This window comes from Choristoneura fumiferana, chromosome 18 (genome assembly GCF_025370935.1).
Source record: "Choristoneura fumiferana chromosome 18, NRCan_CFum_1, whole genome shotgun sequence".
NCBI lineage: Eukaryota > Metazoa > Arthropoda > Insecta > Lepidoptera > Tortricidae > Choristoneura > Choristoneura fumiferana.
The window spans coordinates 1,906,457-1,931,278 of NC_133489.1; the positions used below are offsets into that span (position 1 = coordinate 1,906,457).

General features: G+C 40.6%; 1 protein-coding gene across 1 annotated transcript in view; it reads left to right on the forward strand.

The window, feature by feature from the left end:
- The window catches only part of LOC141438249 (salivary peroxidase/catechol oxidase-like), a 42,169-nt gene extending 17,663 nt beyond the window's left edge, over positions 1–24,506 (forward strand). The window contains exons 5-14 of the mRNA XM_074102045.1: positions 10,219–10,430; positions 11,939–12,109; positions 12,946–13,104; positions 13,885–14,103; positions 14,485–14,682; positions 15,078–15,214; positions 15,663–15,830; positions 16,438–16,664; positions 20,854–21,020; positions 22,922–24,506. Of these exons, the coding sequence (XP_073958146.1) occupies positions 10,219–10,430; positions 11,939–12,109; positions 12,946–13,104; positions 13,885–14,103; positions 14,485–14,682; positions 15,078–15,214; positions 15,663–15,830; positions 16,438–16,664; positions 20,854–21,020; positions 22,922–23,088 (1,825 nt within the window). The 3' untranslated portion in view covers positions 23,089–24,506. The remainder of the gene's footprint in view (positions 1–10,218; positions 10,431–11,938; positions 12,110–12,945; positions 13,105–13,884; positions 14,104–14,484; positions 14,683–15,077; positions 15,215–15,662; positions 15,831–16,437; positions 16,665–20,853; positions 21,021–22,921) is intronic.
- Positions 24,507–24,822: the final 316 nt, after the last annotated feature.

Here is a 24,822-nt window from a genome sequence, read left to right on the forward strand (position 1 = left end):
GGTTGGTGTTTCTCTTTCATGAATGTGTCGCAAATGTGTCGTCGTCAGAAATATTATTGTGAGTATAATTTAGTTCTGTGATATTTTCTTCTTAATCGATCGAAAATACTCTGTGAAATTAAATTGATCATGCAATTTGATATCACTTAAACGAATTCACCGATGGGCCCTCATAATTTTATGTTATTGCCATCGTTTTCAATACAAACTCGTCATATAAAAAAACATTGAAAATCGTATTTTCAAACAAGATGGAATGTTTTATTGATACGGTTTATATTAATTTAATAAAAGTTTATTCTAGAAATTTATACATTACGTAATGAACAAAATTAAATGAAAAAAGTATTTAATAAAAAAGGTTTTTACGAAATGAAGTTTTGTTGTTTTTATGTTTGCAGTGGTTCTCAACATGCCGTACAGATTGGTTTTGACCAATAATGGGCCCAATTATGAAGTATGTGCGGTGCCGGAAGGATAGGTGATAGGAACATATTTATATTGGCCTCGTTCACGAAAAAAGAGTAAGATTGATGACAAATCGTGGAAAAAAATTAAATGTCGAATTATTATATATTTTATTAATGTGACATGCAATAAACAATTTTGAATTTGAATTTATTTGTTCTTAACACTTTTCTGTAAAAGCTCGACGACAGGTGAAAACGTTTCGGTTGCTTTTGACTCATTGTTACAGAAAAAACAATAATTTTCTTAAACAGAGCAGCCCAATATTGATAAACATTTTCATTTAACGTTTTATCAAATCCAACACTTATGTTACTGCAAAATTCATAGCAATTTTGTTTCGACAATATGTCAACAATTTAAATTTGATATTTACACAAAATCAAAGTGAACACAATGTGTCAAGAATGAATTTAGAAACATTTATGTCGAAACTTGTCGAAACAGGAACAACATATCGTTACTGTTAAATTTTTAGTGCAGTGTCGACATCGCTACTACATGTTGCAACCAAAATCCACACAGTTATTAAGTTTAGTAAAAGTTTAGACACTGTTACTAATCTGATATAATTTGAAAATTTTGCGAACGAAAATGGTTGTATGGGATCTCTTTTTACCCTCGTCTTATACCTACCGTGTGGCGGAAAGAAATGGTGAAAACCATTGTGATTCCAAATGTGTCCGAAAAAAAGGCTTCAATTTATTAAACATACAAAATACAAAACGATTGACTTGAATAAGTATCCTACCGTTGTGAGACTTTATACAAAATAGTTTACATAATAGTATACTATACAATACATAACTGCTCTGCTAATTGTAAGTACTTGTAGTAGAAATTGTATTTTTTTTAGGATTTTCACGAAACTAAAATAACCTAACCTTCTGTACTTCGATATGATCGAATTATAACTACCTATCAAAATTAGGAACAATAACAGAAGGATCTACTAAAGAACAATACTGTAATTGCTATGTATTATGAAGTAATTAAATAATAATATGCACTGTTAATAGGTAAGTAATTAAGTTTGCTGCACTGTAGATTGTGGAATAGTTTCATATTTTGTGTTTGTCTTAGAACTGTATTTATGATATTGACGTGAACGATTTAATATTACTATTTTAATAAATCTTTATATAATTGTCTTCCTAGTTTTTTTTTTATTGTGAATGGGAGGCAAACCCGCTAGCGGATCATCTGATGGGAAATGAACACCACTGCCTATGAGTACTACTCACGGAGAGTCATTGGCCTCTATAAATCTCATCACTAAAGAAGTGTGTCCCTCCAGACTTTATTAACGTAGGTACTTGCATGTAAACGTATCTGCAGGACTACTACGAAACTCGAAACTCGAAGTTCGTGTCGTGCAGTCCCGACACTTACTTAATTAATAAGAGAGCGAGAGGCACCACACTACACGAACTTCGACTTTCGAGTTTCGTAGTAGCCCTGGCTGAGGCCGTATCGCCTAATGTTTCTGACGCTCACGATCGCAATCAAATGACAGATTTCCCATACAAAAACTGTCATTTGGTTGTCATCGCGAGCGTCAGAAATGTTAGGCGATACGGCCTCTATATATCCCATCCTTAGTCGCTTACTCGCTATCGATACATCGATACCGTCAGTAACACAATATGATATCGGATATGGTCAACGACTTCATAACCATATAAAGTCGATGGATACGGTCTGATGGCATCAGTTCGGCCGTCCTTCTTGTTTGCTGCCATTCAAATGGATTGACAAATGTTTAAGATTATGTACTTAATTCCCATCAGCCCGGAGCATGAGACCGTCAGTCCGTGACGGTTTACGACAAGTACCTTGGCGACCGAGCTTTGCTCGGGATAAAACTCTATATTAAGCGCTTTCCCAGAGATAAGGCCAAGCTAGATCGATTTGTCATCCCCGAAAATCCCCACATAAAAAAAATCATCGAAATCGTTGGAGCCGTTTCCGAGATCCCGATTATACCTATATTATCCCTCGGGAATATCAATAAATGCTTTTTTAATGCGCGCCTACACCTATTAAGGAACATATATTCCAAATTTCACTTGTACTCGTATGTCAAGTGTGGAGTTTCGAAGGAAAAACTCTATCTAATCTTAACAAAGAAAACATCTGTTCTTTTACTTCTCTTTATGAATTTATTCGCAAACTCTCATAATCTACTAATTATACAAATATCCATCTCCCTTTTCACCCCCTAAGCGATGAAATTTAAAAAAATAGTTAATCACGTATTCTCTTAATTCTATTCGAGATTTGTTCACTTAGTTTAAAAATAACGATTTCACCTCAGCACCTCAAACAGGCAGGTTTTGCTATGAGAAATCAGTGAGCAAAATCGCATTTTGCTCACTCCGTGAGACAAAGTAACTTTTGAATTTTTTTTTTTAATGTTGAGTACAGTGTTGGGTCTACTCACTGAATTCCAAATATTTGAACTTTACTTTGATCTGTCATTTCACTTTAACACGAAAAAAGCGAGAGATAGGATCAAATGTGTTGATTACAATCTTAAATTAAATTTTTGATATTAAAAATATATCGATACCTAATAAATTACATGACAACGAAATATTTCCAAAATGTAAAATTTCCCGATCTTTTAATAAAGTATGCAACCTCGTTGCACGAAAGCCGCTTCTCTTGTTTTTTTTTATAAAGGAATTCCGTATCTAATTAGCTTTATAGCATTGATAGGTAGTCCCTGAGCAAAGCCGCGTACGGACAGACAGACAGATAGACAGACATGGCGAAAATATCCGTAGCCAAAATGGCAAAAACAGAACCCTAAAAAGGAGAAATTTAAGACATGAGCTGATTAAAACGTGTTCTTTTATTTCTCTTCACTTCAATGTTCATTAAATTTCATAAAACTAACTCTAAAATTAAACTTTTCTTTCACATCTATACCCCACCATTATTAGGAACATTATCACCATCACTCAAATTTCTATACATTTTTATACAAAAATATTAATCGAAGTTTAATAAAAGTCTTATCCATCTTATGCTTTCGTCACCGTATTGCATCCATTATCCGCCCTTTACTGATAACTTGAGCCGTTTTACAGTTGTTTACGCGAGTGGACCAGCTGTTCTAGACTCAATGATAAAGAGTATCCAAATCAGCGCGAAAAGCAAATTGTACTGGGGGCACGGACATTAGCAAACTATTTAATTTTAAGATCATGGGCATATTCGTCGAATTTGGAAGCGTTTAAGATACGCGTTTGAACCGTTTAGCGGCCTTGCCTTGATTGATGAAGTGAAGAAAAGAAGGTAAGTAAGTATAAATAAGTTTGCTCGTATCACAATTTCACATTCGTGGTGCAGTAAAAAATACCGTCTAAGCTTCATATCCTTTGGGAATTAGGGGTCGGAAGAATGCCAGTCATTTCGAAAACATAACCTTGTTTCGCTTGCTTCCTAGCAATATGCTCTATTGGCAATGTAGACTGAACGAAATTTTCTAAGTTCTGAATTGTCATACCGTAAACTGCTTCAACTTTGCCCTCTGGCCCCAACATTGCCTGATTCAATTTAGAGTCGATAGGGTGCTAACCCTTCTAGGTTTTTAAACTTTTCCCCCCCCCCCCCTCATAATAATTCCCGTGTAGATAAAAGTTTAAAACCTATAAGTGCTAAGTTATCGACTCTAAATCGAATCAGGCAATGTTGGGGCCAGAAGGCAAAGTTGAAGCAGTTTACGGTACCTATACTTGGTTCGGATAGATATTTAGCTAAATGTAAACAAACTTCAGCTACCAGATTTGGTACATTCAAGGATTTTAAACATTTTACTTATCTATCATTGTAATACAAACTAGACTAGTGTATTTCAATACGGAATGTGAATGTTTAGATAGCTTAATGGGGGATTTCAATACCTATTTAAGACACCAATGAGGGCTTTCACAGAGGCGAAATATCACTAGATTGCGTATCGTGAGGTCCGTTTGACGTTTGACGTTTGCTCGTGATTGGTTAGATAACTAAATGAGCCAATCGCAAGATAACGTCAAACGGATTTCACGATACTAACGCCATCTAGCGATGTTCGCCTCTGAGAAAACCCTCATTGACGTTGTTTTGTTTACATTTAGTTAAATTCCTTTCCAAACCAAGTATAGTTCATCAATCATCACCCAATGGTTGGATTCGAACCCACGATTCTCTGCTTGAGGAAGAGGCAAAATAGTGATATAGGTATCACTTGGCATCTTTTTCCATTGTTTTTTTTGTGGAATTTGAACCCATATCGAAAATATAAACTGAAACATAGATGCACAGAAAACCAGAAAAATAGACCAGCGCTGGGAATCGAACCCAGGTCCCCGGCATTCCGTTCCGTGCCGCGTGCTATACCGCTACACCACCACTGGACAGGACCACCACCGCTGGTCTATTTTCTGGTTTTCCGTGCATCTATGTTTCAGTTTGTATTTTCGATATGGGTTACGGGATGACCGTAAAAGTAACAAAATTTGGAGTTGAAGACTCCAAAAACAAATCTGAAATTTGAAATTAAAATTGTATAGTTGTATTTCAGAATTATTTTTAATAGTGGCCGTTAATGGTAAATTGAGCAGAAATTGTATTAAATCGAGCATGAAGCATGACTATATAAGGACTAAAAGGGAGAATGTCCTCATGAAAGGACAGTTCCTATGATCTAAATGTAATTGACCGAGATGTCGTCAATTGATCTAATCGAGCGGATGTTGTTCATCGCTGCGACATAAGAGGTTTCGCTTTACGAAATTGAATGTATATGTACAGTCAAGTGTAAATATAATATGAACTTATTCAAAGTTTCAAAAATAAGTACCACAGACTCTTATTCCGACGCAATAAGGCCGTAGTAACATACATACTGCAGGTGGTAGGACCTAGTGCAAGGTCCGCCCGGATTGCTACCACCATCTTGCTCGCTAATCCTGCCGTGAAGCAGCAGTGCTTGCACTGTTGTGTTTCGGCGTGGAGAGTAAGACAGCCGGTGAAATTACTGGCACTTGAGGTATCCCATCTCAGCCCTCTAGGTTGGCAACGCATCTGTAAAACCCTGGTGTTGCAGATGTTTATGGGCGGTGGTGATCTCTTACCATCAGGAGACCCACTTGCTCGTTTGCCATCCAGTCGAATAAAAAAAAAAAAAAAACCTTCATCACACACATCAATAATAAATAAATAAATAAATAAATATCACTGGACAATTCACACCAATTGATCTAGTCCCAAAGTAAGCTTAGCAAAGCTTGTGTTATGGGTACTAAGCAACAGATAAATATAATTATATAGATAGATACATACTTAAATACATATTAAACACCCAAGACCCGAGAACAAACATTCGTATTTTTCATACAAATATCTGCCCCGACACGCACGGGAATCAAACCCGGGACCTCAAGCTTCGTAGTCAGGTTCTCTAATCACTAGGCCATCTGGTCGTCAAATAATAATAATAGTTTGAATTTTTTTTTCACAAACTTTGGCCTGTTAGTAGGTACACTCGAACCAACTGAATCGTAACCCACTGTGGACCCTTTTCGTAGAAAAAGTCATAGTGACTTTGCTTTGCTTGACATCGATTTTTGACAAATGAATTCATTATGACATTTACTGTGAGAATGTTCTACGATAGGTCAGGAATCAAATGGCTCGACTGCACTTGTTTTGGGTCAAATCTTGGAAGTTGCAATAGTACACGTCCCATGTTCAAATTGACTACAAATTTGTTATATGTAGTTACAAGGTAGTAGATGATGATGATGATGTAGGTAGTAAAGTAATTAAATAAATGATAACCCAACCAACAAAATGCTGGAAAAGCCCCGACTGTGTCACTTCAAAGTTCAATATCTCAAAAACGTCTAAACGGATTTTGATAAAAAATATCTAAGAACCATCGCTAGAAAACCTGCTTTCAAATAATTAAACCACATTCAAATCTGTCCACTTGTTAAAGAGCTACGGTGCCACAGACAGACAGACACACAGACACAACCTTTTGTGTCTGTTTTTTTTCTTTTTGTACCCGATATTGTTAGTCCAGCTTCTTATAGTTCGTTCAAACTCATCATCATCATCATCAGCCTACAGCGTTCAAACTCGATCAATGTCAAATGTAGGCTTACTTCATCGCGGTGTAACTTGATACAAACAATGTCAACCGCCGATATTCGACACTAGAATGGCTTCGGTCGTTGCCTCGGAAACTGCTTCACCGATGTGCTGTCTTAAAAGCGGCCATGCGTATTGGGGACTCAAAAAAAAAGCCGTGGTGGCCTAGTGGTTTGACCTATCGCTTCTCAAGCAGAGGGTCGTGGGTTGAAACCCCGGCTCGCACCTCTGAGCTTAACTAAATTCATGTGCGGAATTACATTTGAAATTTACCACGAGCTTTGCGGTGAAGGAAAACATCGTGAGGTCTGCACGAACCTGCGAAGCGATTCAATGGTGCGTGCGAAGTTCCCAATCCGCACTGGGCCCGCGTGAGAACTATGGCCCAAGCCCTCTTGTTCTGAGAGGAGGCCTGTGCCCAGCAGTGGGACTTATATAGGCTGGGATGATGATGATGATATTTTGGGGACTCAGCGAATCATCATCATCAGCCGGAAGACCACTGCTGAACAAAGGCCTCCCTAACTACGTCTACACTTCGTTTCCTTCCACCAGAGAAGTGCGAATATGCGTTGCGAGAAATGTGTCAAAGTCAAAGTCAAAGTCAAAATATCTTTATTCAATTTAGGCTACAAGCACTTATGAATGTCAAAAAAAAAATCTACCACCGGTTCGGAAAAACCTCTGTTGAGAAGAATCCGGCAAGAAACTCAACGAGGTATAATTAATTATTTTTTTAAACAAATTTACAATATTATTAAATGATATTAATACATCAGAAGTATTTAACACAACTTTATTTTTAACACAGTAGCTTCGCTATTTGAAGGGATCGCTAATGCGGATCGGAATTATTTCCAAATATCCCTGTCAATGATATAATCATTAACTTTATAAAACGCCTTAGATATTAATGTCTTCTTGACAATAGATCTAAATTTTGTCATGAACCTATAGAAACTCTTCATTTACTTATCCTCGCTCAGCGCAGCTCTAGTGGAAAGAACTCAGCAGAGCGAAGACAGCTAAATGAAATGTTTCTATTGGTTCATGACAAACTTCCTCGCAACACATCCTCGCACTTCTCTGGTGGAAACGCAGCCTTAAAACGCCTTAATGAACGACAACTCGCCACTCGCAATCACCGGTTTCCCGCAACTCTCACGATGTCATCAGTACTACTACCATGAGTTTACAGTGACCGTACTCGATAGCGACGGCGTAAATTATTTGTAGAGGCGCTGTACAATTCTCCATACAAATCGCTATTAAGTACGGTCATTGTAAACTCATGGTAGTGGTACAGTCCATCTATTGGAAGGTCTGCCAACGCTTCGTCTTCCTGTTCGTGATCGCCACTCGAGGTCTTCTCTCGCTAAGTCCAATTAATTAATTCGGTGGCAAATTCCTATTCATTATTTAACCACCAAAATAATTCCCACTATAACGGACAGCGGTTGATGTCGACATTACTTATTCACACTCCACTTGGTTAAGCCGAGCCTATCGGGTTTCTGCAGCAGAGCTCTATAACCACCAGGAAATGTAGGTACGGTAAGTATAGTGTTACCTGAAATGACGCTTTATTTTAAAACTGTCGTTCATGGTATTAAAAGCTAACTTTTTAAATGATTTAAACAAATATTCAGCATGAAAGACTTGTGCGAGATGAGCCACCGAAAAGGGGCCTAGCGCCTTCAAAATTTGTGTTATCAGAACATGTTCAAAAGCATCAAATTGTTTATAGCAGGGGTCACCAAATGGCGGACGTCAGTCCGAATCCGGACCGCCGGCGTATAATTTGTGCGGACCTTAAGTAAACGGTAACTTGTATTGTATTACTGAGACGTTGTTTACTAAAATGTATGCCGCTCTTTAATTGTCTTAGTTGCTGTCAATTCCACAATGGACGACCAGATCGCGATGATAATTTTATTTTAAAAACTGGACCCGTGAAGTAACTAATTGGTGGCCCCTGTTTTATGGGCTTCGTCCCTTTCTCATCCTCTATTCTGAGAATGCAGAACACCTAATGGTTTTAATAATTAATTATTACGAGTTTTAACATTATTAAAAAGTAGCATGCTGTTTTATAAGAGCTAGTTTAAGACAAACGACATAGCCTAAATTGACTCCGCGTTTGTTTTGGTTACAGCGCCTGTTTAAAAATAATAGCTTACGATTCTGTTTATGTTCATTTAAATGTTTATTACTGTAGGAGAAGGACTTGTGGTTATTCAAATACGATTTATTTATAGATAGAATCACACATCAAATCATTACAATTCTCATCACTACCTATAATCCCACTGCGATGTTTAAATTAGGCAAAAGGAACAATATACAAACAAGTGACAATTAATTAAAAAAACAAAACAATATCCGCAACAGGCTTCGTCAACTTCTTTAGTCTTCGTCATTACTCTAACCTAACTTAACCTAAACCCCAAAGCAATCCCCGGACCGATGCAATCCAGACCCAAACGTACCATAAATACTTGCCGCATTGCCCCGCTGAATCGCTAAAGATATACGCTGCACCAGATAAGAACCGGACCGCGGGTCGCCGCCCCTGTCCCTCATACGCCGCCCCAGATCCCTAATGAAACGCTTTGCTTCGACACACCACGGCCCAGCAGTCTCGACTGCTATAGGTACAAAGTCGTAATTGTTCTTGAGCTCTGAATACTTGCCATGCTTAAGCCTCGCTGCACTCTCCGCAGCAGCAACCGCGACCGGCGGGTGCCGCGATTTTTTCGACGTGCTCCAGTTACGTTACAATATAATTCAGAGAAAGAGACTCAGAGATATCACAGGAGACCGAAGAGTTTCCTAGTCTTACAATCCAGAGAAGAAATGCTGCCAGCGTAGGTACCATGCCGCAGGGGCCGTTTTTAACCACCGACGCAAAGATGTGTCTGTATGTCTGTGTCTGTGGCACCGTAGCTCTTAAGCGGGTGAACCGATTTCAATGCGTTTTTTTTATTTAAAAGCAGGGTTTCTAGCGATGGTTCTTAGACATGTTTCATCAAAATCGGTTCAGCCGTTTTTGAGATATTGAACTTTGATGTGACATTGTCGGGGGTTTTCAAACTTTTTGTTGATTAGGTTATTAGAATTATTGTACGTGTAGTTTTAGTTTAAGTATTTAATTTTAATCTAGATACGAGTACCTACCGTAAACTGCTTCAACTTTGCCCTCTGGCCCCAACATTGCCCAAGTTGTTTTAGAGTCGATAACTTAGCACTCTTATAGGTTTTAAACTTTTATCTACACGGGAATTATTATTAAGGGGGGATAAAAGTTTTAAAACCTAAAGGGTGCTAAGTTATCGACTCTAAATCGAATCAGGCAAAGTTGGGGCCAGAGGGCAAAGTTGAAGCAGTTTACGGTATGTAGTTTTAGTTTTTCGTGAAATATAATATGAAAACTTGATATTTCAGTTTATTTAGAGAAACCTAATACCCTAATACACATCTTCTGTATCGCTTCATTTCGTCAGCAAAAATGTCCCTTCACGGTAACACGGACATGAAAAAATGCTCCATTGAATCTTCGAACTTCGCTCTGCTTTGGGCCCAATCAACACCCTTATGTTCCAGGAGCAACCCCAAAAGCCGTGGAGGAGTGGGAGTGGGCCCACCGACCAACGGGTCCTTCCCCGAGCCCCCCTACTGCGGGGACACCACCCCTGTGTGCCCGAGCAGCAAATACCGCAGCCTGGACGGCAGCTGCAACAATCTGGCGCAACCGCTGCGGTGGGGGGTGTCCAGGACCCCGTTTAGAAGGGTGCTGCCGGCTGATTATGGCGATGGTAGGTGGGGACAAAGAACTACCAGCTGTTAAGTGCCCTTATGCAGCAGCGCTTTATCTATCAACACAAAGTCATTAATGAACTAATAGAATTTCTTTGCTCAACCCGCGACACAGTCATCATCATCATCATCATCATCATCGGCCTATCTTAGTCCACTGCTGGACATGGGCGCGACAGTATATATATATAATACTGTGCCCGCGACTTTCAATTCTTTTTCTCAAAAATGTCCGTAAAAGTTGATATTATTCTTTACATGTCAGAAGGTGAAGTGCATAGTTTACGAGTGTAGTCAGCGAAAAATTAAAAAGTTAAAAAGATTGCAGGCGCGCTAGCTCGACAATAATAAATTAGCGCGCCTGCAATCAGTCACATTCTCTTTTTTTAAGTTAAAAAGGCCATGGAATGGAAATGGCACAAGTCGTATACAGCCAAGTCTATGGCCGGTATCAGATATTTTGTTGGAAATCCGGACTTTTTTTATTGGGTCTGAAACAGCTTGTGGAGTTTTCGGTGGAAAAATACACCTGCAGTTTATTTTTAATGAAAAAAAGACGGAAAAGCATAAGAAAAATATTGGAATAAAATTAAATGTTATAATATATTTTGAGAAAAAGTTTATTCTATTTCAGAATTATTCGTCATTTTTGAGAAAAGCTTTATATTAGTCTCGGCTGGAATAGCAATTGCTGGCTTCGTATTAGTTAAACGGACTCGCAAGCTACTCAGCCAGCAATTGCCTACTTCCAGGCCACGACAGTAATCTACTATTAGTTCATTGATATGGACCTCCGCAAAGTAACGCCTGATTCAATAAATTACAAAGTCATTACTTTTTATTATTTATTTATTTAAGCTGAACCAACATCTTGCATCATCATCATCATCCCAGCCTATACGTCCCACTGCAGGGCAAAGGCCTCCTCTCAGAATGAGAGGGCTTAGGCTAAAGTTCCCGCGGCCGGTGCGGAGTGGGAACTTCACACAAACCATTGAATTGCTTCGCCGGTGTGTGCAGGTTTCCGCTCGTGGTAAATTTAAAATGTAGGTATGTAATTTCGCACATGAATTTCGAAAAACTCAAAGTTGCGAGCCCGGGGTTTGAACACACGATCCTCTGCTTGAGAGGCCATAGGTCTACGAATAAATATAGAATATTTATTCGTAGCCATAAGTGAAACCACTAGGCCACCACGGCTTTAACCACAATAGATTATATTTCACATGTTTGTTTATTATAGATAAGTATGAAAATTTGTATGTGATGTGAGAGCTTGGGCTGAGTTTCTAGGAACTTCACAACACAATTAAATTTTTTCGATGTGTGCAGGTTTGCTCGCGATGTTTTCCTTCATCGTAAAACATAGTAAATTTCAAATGTGATCTCGTAAAAACTCAGAGGCCCGGGCTATTTTTGAGAATAAGCTTAATCGACTTGTACTTATTACTAATCCATTAACATAATATTACCCTCCTTTTTTAGGTTTCTTTGTCTCGTTTTCCAGGCATCAGCTCACCTCGCACTGGCGTCAACGGCAGCACCCTACCCAGCGCCCGCGACGTCAGTGTGACAGTTCACCGACCCAGCTACGCTCACGACATCTCCTTTACTGTGATGCTGGCCGTCTGGGGACAGTTCATAGACCATGACATCACGGCTACGGCGCTCAGTAAAGGTAACTGTGACTGTGACGTCAGACAGACAGTCCACTGACCCAGCTACGCTCACGACATCTCCTTTACTGTGATGCTGGCCGTCTGGGGACAGTTCATAGACCATGACATCACGGCTACGGCGCTCAGTAAAGGTAACTGTGACTGTGACGTCAGACAGACAGTCCACCGACCCAGCTATCACGACATCTCCTTTACTGTGATGCTGGCCGTCTGGGGACAGTTCATAGACCATGACATCACGGCTACGGCGCTCAGTAAAGGTAACTGTGACTGTGACGTCAGACAGACAGTCCACCGACCCAGCTACGCTCACGACATCTCCTTTAGGTACTGTGATGCTGTCTGTCTGGGGACTAGTAACTGTTGAACCACCCTTTCTTATAACCGGCCACTTATGGGGCGTTACTTGGATTATTCAATCACGGTCAGTTTTATGTTAAAAAATATATATTTGATCTGTGTTTATACCATCCATTACTTATCCATTAAGTTCCAACCTTACCTTTTCATGACTGCTATTTATTATGTTTAATTTCTTTTACTGAACAGTTGAGTTTTAGTAAGTATCGAATTTTGCTCAAATACATCTTTCTTCTTCTTCTAAGCGAAAGGTACTGTCGAGGAAACTAAATCACGTATACATCATCAGGGTGGAACCTTTTTATAATCAATTTTGATCTAATTTCTGTGACAAATTGAATGTATATGTGAACATCATTAGTAGCAAAAACGTTAAACCCTGGTACCGTGATTTAGTTTCCTTGACTGTACTAGGTACCCTAAGCTCTTATCAAGAGCGCTACTGTACTACGACGAACCCCTTGGTAACCCCCAGGCGAGAACGGCACAGCCCTGTCCTGCTGCGACCCGTCGCAGCCCCCGCACCCCGCCTGCTTCCCCGTGCCGCTGGCCGTCCAGGACCCCTTCTACCAGAGCTACCAGGTCACCTGCATGGAGTTCGTGCGCTCTGCGCCGGCGCCGACTTGCCACTTCAGTGAGTACTCGCTATGACTAAAACGTTCATTTCGCAACTATCGTTTGCCAACCTGATTCATTTCGCAAACTCTAAAACTATAATATTTCGGCATTTATTTCAGGGCCCATCGTGTACTTAGAACCCTTTATGTTAGGTTTGGTTAGTTTTATAAAAATCCTTTCAGAAATATTAAACAGTTGCGAAATGAATCAGGTTGTTAAACGTTAGTTGCGAAACATTAGTGAACCGTCTATAAAAGTTAATAGGTACGTTGAGTCTTAGATCGATAAGGCGTCCTGTAGTTGTAGTATCTGGCGCTCCGGGCTGCCATCCCGGTCATCCCTCCCCCCCGCTCCTGTATTGCTCCCTTACTACAAAATGCCCAGCTATAATTTTCCCAAGCTACAAAATGTACTCCTACATTTTACGGTTCCCGCTTAAGGGGGGCAGGGACGACCGGGGTGGCAGCCCGGGGCTTCGGTACTACAGGGCGCCTTATTGATCTGAAGGAAAACGAGACTCAACGTACCTATTAACTTTTATAGACTTATCTCGTATGAGTGAGTATGAAAATTCTATGTTTTACACGTTCACTGCGGGACAAATCTTGAAGAACGCAAACGATACAGGTACACGATCTATAATTTTGTCGCTTGTATCTAAAAGGGCGCCAAACTCATGACTCGCCCTGCACCTATGGCTAAGGCCGGCCCTTTGTACCCTTTAAAGTGAGAGCTTGGCCACTTCCTTTAGCCAGACTTAAGACCCTCCCTCCAAATCTGTGAGTCCATCTTCCAGGTCCCCGAGAACAGATGAACCAAGCAACAGCCTACCTGGACGGCTCCACAGTGTATGGGTACTCTGCCACCCGCGCGATGCAGCTGCGGACGGGCGAGGGGGGACTCCTGCGCATGCTGGAAGTGGGGGGAGTGGAGCTGCTGCCCCCCTCCGTGGACCCTAACGATGGCTGCAACACTGTGGAGATGAATGCTCAGGGGCGGTATTGTTTTGAGACTGGTGAGTGTAATTGAGAATCGAAGAAGTAATAAATGAGTTTTCTTTATTTAAGCAACTAAAAACCAAAAAATCTCCTCATGTAGGACATTGAAAAGACTACGAAATTTAACGGTTCGACCCAGCTAGGTACGAAGAAGATCTTCTAAAAGATCGAAACTAGTCGGACTGGTCCTGATTTAATATCAAGTGATGGAGGAGACATGAACCGTTTCATGTAGTATTTTCAAATATATCTCACTAAAGATTAAGTAATATTAATCTGGAACATTGATCCGAACAGACAAAAAAAAATTGTTTTTCATCAACACAGCTCATTGGACCAAATCCTTTGTAGAATTTCTGATACCAATCATTCAATATCTTCCCATTCTATCATTCAAGGCGACGACCGTGCCAACGAGAATCTCCACCTGACAACGATGCACCTGCTCTGGGCGCGCCAGCATAACCGCCTGGCGCGGGGCCTGGCCGCACTCAACCCTCGCTGGGAGGACCAGACCCTCTACCAGGAGGCGCGGAAAATAGTCGGCGCGCAGATGCAGCATATCACTTATAACGAGTTCCTGCCGTTGGTTCTTGGTGAGCTTTAACAGTGATTCCTTTAAGAGTGAGCTTTAAGAGTGGCCCGTTTATGTGGGTCAGGCAGATCAGCTTTAACCAGGTCACCCGGACATCTCGTTGGAAGACGTTCTACGCTTTCCTTGCCGATCCGCGGTCTTCATTCAAGAACTTTTCGGCTCCAACGGCTTATTCTCCGTACTATATGACCTGCCCATTGCCACTTCGACGAGCTTAATTTACCTGGCTATGTTGGTAAGGTAACTCTCTTTCTGTTACTCTGCCTTATTTCTGATTCGATCCCGTAGAGAAACCCGAGCATATCTTTCTCCATTGCATAGCTCGCTGAGCAATTCTGAGCCTATAATAAACTAGTATTATTGAAAGTCAGTACTTATGTTATTTGCGAATTCCAGGGGACGACGTGATGTGGGCCTTGAACCTGTCCCTGCGGACTGGCGGCCGCTCGGGCGACTACGACCCTCAAGTGGACGCTTCCGTGGCCAATCACTTCTCTGCCGCGGCGTTCAGGTTCGCCCACACTTTGCTGCCAGTGAGTACATAACTCTTTATTGTACATAAAACACACGACATTAACAGTTAACGAGACGAGCAAATGGACGTCAGAAACAAGCTACAATGAAAGCGTAAATGGATGGTTGAATGGAACTCATGACATATCGAAAATACAAACTGAAATATAGATGCACAGAAAAACCAAAAAAATAAGACCAACGCTGGGAATCGAACCCAGGTCCTCAGCATTCCGTGCCGTGTGCTATACCGCTACACCACCGCTGGACAACGATACAGACGAATTTCTCCTCTGCACCTTATATCTCAGCTTGACAACTCATGATATTTGACTCTTGACATCAAAAATCTCGAGATGAAGCTATGCTACCCATCCTCAACCAACGACTACGAAAACTCTATATCGCTATACTCATGCACATAAATGAGTTACTATGCTGATGTTTCAAGTCATTTACTTCTTCCAGGGTCTGATCCACTCGTTCGACGCAGACAACGGGTCTGTCGACTACGTCCACCTCCACGAGATGCTGTTCAATCCCTACACGCTGTACTGGTCCGGCGGCGCGCGCCGCTCCGTGCACTCGGCGCTTAACACCCCCGTGCACAGTGTGGATCCTCATGTCACTGATGAGGTGTGTGAATAGGATTATACCATCTTCCACACTATTCTTACGGTTCAACTCCTACATCTAATACAATACAATGACTCTTTATTGTACACTAGAAATAGTAAGCGATACAGAAAACAGGTGCACAGAGAGAAAATTACATAGGTAAGCAATCAGCGCTCATCGCTGTATTGGTCTGGCAGCGCGAGTTACTCCATGCACATCCCCACGAAAAGCCAAATCAAGCACTTATGAATGTCAAAAAAATCTACTACTGATGCACTTAATGAGCCTAAAGCGTAAATCACACCTAAGGACAGCAGCGGATCGGGAGCGGGTCGGGTCGGGCGGAAGTGTGAGGACCTATTTACGTAGCTGCTGGCTGTATAATGAATGAAACAAGATCACACCGCAGCGCCCGCGCACGACCTTTTCCGTTCTCGCCGTCGGTGTGATGTTGTTCATATACATGCAGCCACGTAAATAAATAGGCCTGCTGCACTCCCGATCCGCTACCGTCCTATGTGTGGTTCTATAACGGGCACGTTTAATTCGTTGCGTCGGTACAACACTTTTCGCTATACTTTGAAACAATAGCTCTCTCACGGAACACCAAACCTTCCACTTCCAGCTCAGCAACCACCTCTTCGAGCAGCCAATCAGCACCAACTCGTCGCTGCCGGCCCACCCGTGCGGCTTGGACCTCGTCTCTCTGAACATCCAGCGCGGGCGCGACCACGGGCTGCCGCCGTACCCCGCGTGGCGCGAGCACTGCGGCTTTCCCCGCCCAAAGACCTTCGAGGACCTCGTCGGGGTCTTCAATGAGGTGTCGTGGACGAGGATCAGTACGATTTACAGGTGAGACAAAGTCAATCATCATCAATACAATGCAATGCATTAATGAGGAAGACAAGTACCCAAGCAATACAGGTTATACACGGCCAGTTATTGTGGGTTACAAGGTGCCAGTTCCGAAGGGATGACTAATTTCATGGGGGGGAAGTGTTAAGCGTTTGCCCCGGTTCGGAAAGTCGTAATAAAATACAGAAAACGGTAAATGAAGAAGATTCACAAAGTAAAGAGTAGACGGCTTTATCGCTTCGGAGCGATCTCTTCCAGGTAACCTTTACAACAAAGAGAATCATCATCGTATCGACTGAAAGACGTCCACCGCTGGACATTAATACAGGCCTTCCCCAAGGATCTGTATGATTTAGTGCTACTTACTGCTAATGGCCTCTCGTAATCTTTACTACATCTCTGATCAGTGGTCACCTGACTTCTGGGTAGAGTAGAAGGTTCTTTCTTTGATCGCTTCTATCTTACTTGCTAACCCAGCCGCTAAGTAGCAGTTTCTTCAACCGCTTCCATTTCGATCTATTCTGCCCTCCGAAAAGACAAATGAGTGACTCCTTTTTTACCGAAACAAGTACAATACAATACAATACAAAGACTTCATTTTACACCAGACCTAGTAAGCGATACAGAAAACAGATACACAGAGAAAAAATTACAAGGTGAGCAATAGGCAGCCTTATCGCTTAAGAGCGATCTCTTCCAGGCAACGTTTTTTACAGAAAGAAGGAAGGACTAGTTTACAACAGGTTGTGCATCAAAAGTAGATCAGAAAATTTAAACGTAACAGAAATACATCTACGAATACATACATAATTATATCGTAATTTAGTTTATAAATATAGGTAGTGAGATAAACAGCAACAAATAAATAAATAAATTATCATAAAGCTAATAATTACAAGTAGATAGGTGAAAGTGACAAGTTTTTCACAGAACAAAACGATAATGTTGTAGATAGATTTGGAAACAATATATAATATATACCTATATAGACGCCCTAGATGCCATTTACTTGGAAAAAGAGTTATTGCTCAAAACGAATGATGAAAAGTTGTTGAAATGTCTTTTAACAAATCATGAATCCGGATGGCAATATGTGCTTTCAATGAGACTAACGTAGAAATAGGACAATGACAAACAAAAGCTATAAGTAAGCTACTTACGTCCCGTCAATTCTATTTCGGGCGGGGTCAACAACTTTAGCGGACTGACCCATCAAACTACTGATTACTCCTAATCTGGTGGAAACTTCATAAATTAAAATAAGAAAACTTACTTATTTAAAGAGAACTTGCGATAGCTCATTATAAATCACATACAAACGTCATCATCGTTAGCTGAAAGATGTCCACTGCTGGGTCTGCTGAAGATAGGTCTCTCCTAAAGGACGCCACAAGGACCGATCCACTTCGATCGGACTCCTGTGATCTTTACCAGGTCACTGTAAATTCTCAAGTACCCACTACAGTCACTGTTTACAGTGACAAATTTAAATGTTTGTTTTGGTTTGTTAGTCTAACATCTGGTAACATGGTGAACGGTTTTGTTGCTCTGACGATGAGCTCTGGTTGAGTTCGAATCCCATCAGTGTAGTGTGGTAGTAGTGATGGTTGGGTTTGTGTGATTTGTGTGTGTTCTTACAGTATGAAGGTGGAGGAACATACTTACATAAATACAAAATGTTCAGGCATCACCCAAAATCGATCTAGACAAAATGCGATTTCACGAACGCAATAGAGGTAAATGGACACAGTCAATTAGTTGCTAATGCCACAGCTAATGCTAATGATACGAGTATTGACACAGTGCTCTAGTTCACAGTTTCCGGGTTTATTTCCATTAGATATTACATCCCGGGAATCATTAGTCATGTTTGTGTTATTGCTACGTTTTTGCGTCGCTTTCAGTAAATAGGTCAGCAGGTGGGCGAATCCAAGAATCCATGGAGAATCCAGCCTCTATTACGTTAAATTTATCGTTTATACGCGAACAATATTTACGATACTGTACACGATGAACGGTGGCTAAAGATTTATGGCATCCTGTGAACCTGTGGTGCATAGATTACAGGTACCGTTATTCAACAACACTCCGTCGGTAAAATTAAGAAGCTGAAAATCAGCGCTGTGCTTCCATACCTCGAGCATTGCTGAGCTGCCAGCCCTTTCGGCTATAAGTATACCTACTTACATTAAGTTAATGTATGCTACCTACTGTGAATGTACATAAGTATATACCGAATAAACATTTTCTTTCTTTCTTTCAAAGAACAGAACCTATTTTCATTAAATCATCATCATCATCACAGCCGTATGACGTCCACTGTTGGACATAGGCCTCCCCCATAGAACTCCAGTTGCTTCGGTTGACACCGGATTGCATCCACCGTGAACCCGCGGCCATCCATCCATCCATCCATCTTGTTGGTTTACGTCCTATGCTGCGCTTGCCGATCCGCGGCCTCCACTCAAGAACTTTTCGGCCCCAACGGCCATCCGCTCTCCGTGCTATATGGGCCGCCCATTGCCACTTCAACGAGCTAAATAGTCCTGAATAATAGAGGGTAGATATTGGCACGCTCCCAGACAGAACCTTTACCGTTTCGGGTTTTGATTGCAAAAAGTGGTTTCGGGCAAATTTTTATCAATACAAAACATACTTAATTACCTACCTACTCATCATTATCGGAGAACAAAGCTACTTGCTTTAAAGAATGCTCCAAATCAAGAGGAGTTTGCGTTATTAACCTTTATTGTCTCCTTATCAAGTGTACAAAATCTGTAATCTTTGTTAGTGTCAAGTTGTTTAATGATAAGTATAAGGATTTAAGGATGGCACGAATCATTTGGTTGTGATCAGGAGACGGTCCAAAACGATTGTATGCAAATCAGTACGCGAAGGACATACATTCAAGTGGGACTTTCGCTTAATACTGAGAAAATTACATTCCAATTCAACTAAGAATACTTTTTTCGTAGAAAGAAATCTGGGGCATATTAACATGTCATTCGGTTATTTGTGATATTACCTACTTACTCTGTGATTCGGTATTCGAAGAAGGCCAAGCAAGATGTACAAAGATTGAGAGATCAATTTTTGAAAACAATACAGCGCCAATTTAATTCAAAATCAGTGGCTGATTCAGGGGGATGGCTAAGGGGCTCAAATCCCCCCTCCTCCGTCCGTGATGTTGGGTTTTTCTAGTGTACTTACTACCCTTAGTACGGTCAAGTCGGTAAAGAATAATTGCCGATAAATATTCAAAGTCATTTCTTATCTCAAATGAGTAGATACTCAAACTACTTATATTTCAAATAGTCATCTCAGTGTAACTTGAAAATAAGACTCAATTTAACAAACTCCTCTTAACTTGAGGAATCATATATTGACCTGTGTATGATTCACAATTGCTTTATTGTCGTCAAGCTATTTTGGTTTACATTCGCTATTTAGGAGTAGGTACAGTCTTTTTAATTAGTACCGTAGTGTCTCTCTGCTGGGCAAACACCTCTACCCTGGATTTCCAAATCGGACTACTTATCTACACTTAACTAACCCTTTCCAACCTAGTTGAGTTTGAAAAGAACAGGTTATGTCTGGCACATCGCTCGAAAACGCGTCAAGGTCAACCCGCCCACTAAAGTCTTTGATCCCGCCATTTTCGCCTTGGCCGACAGTGCACCGATAGCCTGCTTGGGGTAATACCTACACAGAGCCGAAGCCACCGCCAAGTTCAAATGGAATAGGACTGGCCACCTCTGGCGCAACACACAGAGAACAGTACCACTACCATGAGTTTACAGTGAGCGTACTCGATACCGATGGCGTAAATTATTTGTAGAGGCGCTGTACAATTCTCCATACAAATAATTTACGCCGTCGCTATCGAGTACGGTCACTGTAAACTCATGGTAGTGGTACTGGGCAGAGCAGGTTACCGCAGTAACTAAACACTTCATTCAACAAGGTTTTGCCGATCGTCCTATTTACTGAGGGTCCATCTTTTTGGGGTGTCGTTTCGTGGGGCGTCCCGAATAGGTTTTAAAAAGCCTCCTATGTGTTCTTAAAGCGACCTGATAAGCTTGAACTTATTATTTACGGCTTATTATATGTCGCATATCCGGTCTTTCCAGCCAATTTCGTTCAAGGAGACTTCTATTAAATATTGTTCGGTGTTCTTCTCTTCCAGCCACGTGGACGATATAGACCTCTACACGGGTGCATTGGCAGAGGATCCGCAAGGCCGGCTTCTCGGAGCCACCTTGACCTGCCTCCTTGCCGACCAGTTCCTGAGGGTCAAGATAGGAGACCGCTTCTGGTACGAGACCGAGGATGAAGTTGCTGGCTTTACTATTGGTAAGGGAACAATTTTAAACACTTTCTACTGCTAGCTTTACGAGTATATACTACAAAAAAATATTCTGCGCCATCCCGCAGGAACAAGCAATAAAATTTATCGCGATGAAAACTATCCTATGTCCTTCAATCCTACAAGATGGGAAAACACAATACGGTATTTGACAACTCCTGATTTTGCCATATCTTAATATTATTATGAAAATATAGATATATAGATAGTGTTTAGCGAAGAGACAATTTAAATCGATTGAAAATTGGATTTATAGTGATTTTTTGAAAATTCTATATACCTGTCTCTTTCTCAAACACTTTTTTCTATGAAGCAAGTATGGCGGTACTGGCGTGTCACGTCACATGCCAGTAGGTATGTCTTTCCCTGTCTAATCTTGAATTTCAAACCTTTATATCTTTGTTATTTGTAAAGGTAGCTTAAAAATTGTTTTTCTATTCGATAACAGGCATTGTGTAGTTTTAATTTATAAAACATATACAAAATAGTCAAATACCGTATTCATCACTACTTTGAAGAAATCTCTTATCTGAAATCAACAAATGTTCACTCAGAATAATTATTGTATTAGGTACATACATACATGGTAGGTACATAAAAATACATGAAATTAACAGATAACAAGATAATAACATGCACAAAGGCGAACTTAACCCTTAAATGGATCTCTCCCAGTTAACCGACCAGTTTATCGATCTTGATTGAGGTATACAAGCTCTTTTAAAAGTAGTGACGACCAAACCTGCCTACCAGATGAGACTAAAGAGCGTAGAACCATTGTATCCAGTGGCGCTAGGTAACCAAAGGGCCCTGGGGCAAAAATAAACTAGGGACCAAACGAAACTATTTAAAATCGTAACGTTTGTTCAGTATTCCGAATATTCCGAATGTGAGAGTTTTTTTCCTAGTTCAATTTATAGTTTGTAAGTCAAAGTTCGAGGGCCCCCTGAGCTTGGGGGCTTAGGGGCACTGCCCCGTCTAGCCCTCCGGTAGCGACGCCACTGATTTTTCCGTTCTTTGCATATATTTATGATGACGACCAGGGCCCAATGAGGGCTATCGCGTATGAATTCGCCACTAGAGGCGCTAGTGTAGCGTGAGGTCTCCGAAATGTCAAATCTCATAGTTTTTGGGTGAGCTACGCGGATTTATTTATAATTAGAATAATTTTGTGAATATTTTGCAATATCTGAAATTAATTATGGCAAATATGCGTTCCGGGGCAATGAATGTCTGTGTTTTGAGACAGTTTTGTCTTTCAGAAACCTTTTTCCACCCTTTTTTCCGAACAAAACGGGGACTTTGCAACAGTGTGGCATGCTCGATATTTTTATGGTACGGTTTTAAGGTGTATTAAATATGATTTTAATCTAAACTTTGTTTTCACGCCCGTAATAACAGACTTTGAAAGCCATACTTAAAAACCTCACGCAACAGTGCGCTATCTAGTGAGACAAAGAACGATAGCCCTCATTGCATAATAAAGTACAAGCTAATAGTATTAGTGAATTTCAATACAAAATCGCTAATAATAATTAGCTTGTACTTTGTTATGCAATCGGGCCCAGATGGCCTAGTGGTTAGAGAACCTGACTACGAAGCTTGAGGTCCCGGGTTCGATTCCCTTGTATGAAAAATACGAATGTTTGTTCTCGGGTCTTGGGTGTTTAATATTACATTTAAGTATGTATCTTTATCTATATAATTATATTTATCCGTTGCTTAGTACCCATAACACAAGCTTTGCTAAGCTTACTTTGGGACTAGGCCAATTGGTGTGAATTGTCCTGTGATATTTATTTATTTAGATGTGGACATTTCAGCTCGCCTTAATGATGAAAGTATCACTCTGTTGTAGAGACTTCAAAGTTCCCCGTTTAATTTCCAGAGCAACTAACGGAGATCCGCAAGACAACGTTAGCCGGCGTGATATGCGCGAACGAGGAGTCGCTTGCGTGGGCGCAGCCCCGCGTCATGGAGCTGGTGGGAGCAACAAACCCGCTGGTCTCCTGTAAGGAGCTGCCTCAGCTGGAATTGACACCCTGGAAGGTGTAGGTTTAGGAGTTAATGTCCCTACTGTATTTCCAATCGCAGAACTAAAACTAATAACGAAAGAAACGTCACGCGAGCTATAAATGCGATCGTGTATACTTCGTTTTTAGGGTTCCGTAGCCAAAATGGCAAAAACGGAACCCTTAGTTTCGCCATGTCTGTCTGTCTGTCTGTCCGCGGCTTTGCTCAGAGACTATCAATGCTAGAAAGCTGTAATTTTGCACGAATATATATGTAAACTATGGCGAAAAAATGGTACAATAAAAATTCAAAAAAAAAATTTTTTTAGATTAACTCCCATAGACATGATGTGGGGGTGTTTTTTTTTCTAATCCAACCTTATAGTGTGGGGTGTTGTGGATAGGTCTTTCTGAATCATTAGGGGGTTGCTAAAACGATTTTTTGCTTCAGTGATTCGTTTGCAAAATATTCAACTTCAAAGTGCAAATTTTCATTAAAATCGAGCGTCCCCCTCCCCCTTTGGAAAAATTTGAATAAATTCAGGATGGTAGTATGTATATTAAAGTTACAAGGAAAACTATAACGGTTAAGTTTTCTTGAGAATTATTAGTTAGTAGTTTAAGAGTAAATAGCCAGCCTATGGTATAAAATATAATATAAATTAAAAAATTAAATTAAAAAATGTTTATTGCCAAAAAACTTAAAATAAATAAATAAAAGAAAAAATACCGTAGTTTGCTAAAGGTTTGGCAATGGGTGCCAGTCTCAGCTTGTGCTGGGCTCGTTAGCTCAGCGCTGATTTTCAGAAAGGCCCCTGTGGTGGTTGATCGCAGCCCTTGCTTGAACATACTACGACTACAGGATATACCTATAAACTTGGAAGATTCCGTATAAAATACGAAATTCTTAGAAAAATATTACTTATTTTTTTAGTAATGGCTACGGAACCCTATTTTGGGCGTGTCCGAAACGCTCTTGGCCGGTTTTCTAATGCTAAAAAAACGAAGTTTAGATAGGTAGGTATAGCTAAAAAAAAGTCATTATTTTTCCCATTTTTTTTTATTCGTCTATATGGCAAACGAGCAAGTGGATCTCCTGATGGTAAGAGATCACCACCGCCCATAAACATCTGCAACACCAGGTGTATTGCAGACGCATTGCCAACTCACTCCCATGCCAGTAATTTCACCAGCTGTCTTAGTTCACTCTGTACTGTAACTATATGTAGGTACCAAAGTAAATTGCAAAAAAATAGTAAGTGTAAAAATTGTGGTTCTTTGTATAGATGGAGTGTTATAATAATATTGAATGTTAATAAAGAAAGAAAGAAATCATTCATTCGTGACAACCTTTGAAATAAAAAATAAATTAAAGTTTATGCATGTCACGAAATGGTCCCAATTAGTCCCAAATCAGCACTGCCGGTCTTGTGAACGGCGCTGTTCTTCCTTTTATTTTAATTAACTGAGACCATCTGTTCATCTTCATCATACATTAAAATAAATCCATTTTACTAAAGACTATGTTGACGTTGACGATCAAGAAGACCAGCGCGGGGTGCAAGATCGGTTGTATCTCGTTGGGGTTAGTATCATCTCGTCTAAAAAAGCAGCTGGTCTAAGTAGCAACTGGTCTAAAAAGCAACTGGTCTAAAAAGCAGCTTGTCTAAAAAGCAGATGGTTTAAGTAGTAACTGGTCTAAAAAGCAGCTGATCTAAGTACAAACTGATTTATTGAATCAGGTGTTACTTTGCGGAGGTTCATATCAATGAACTAT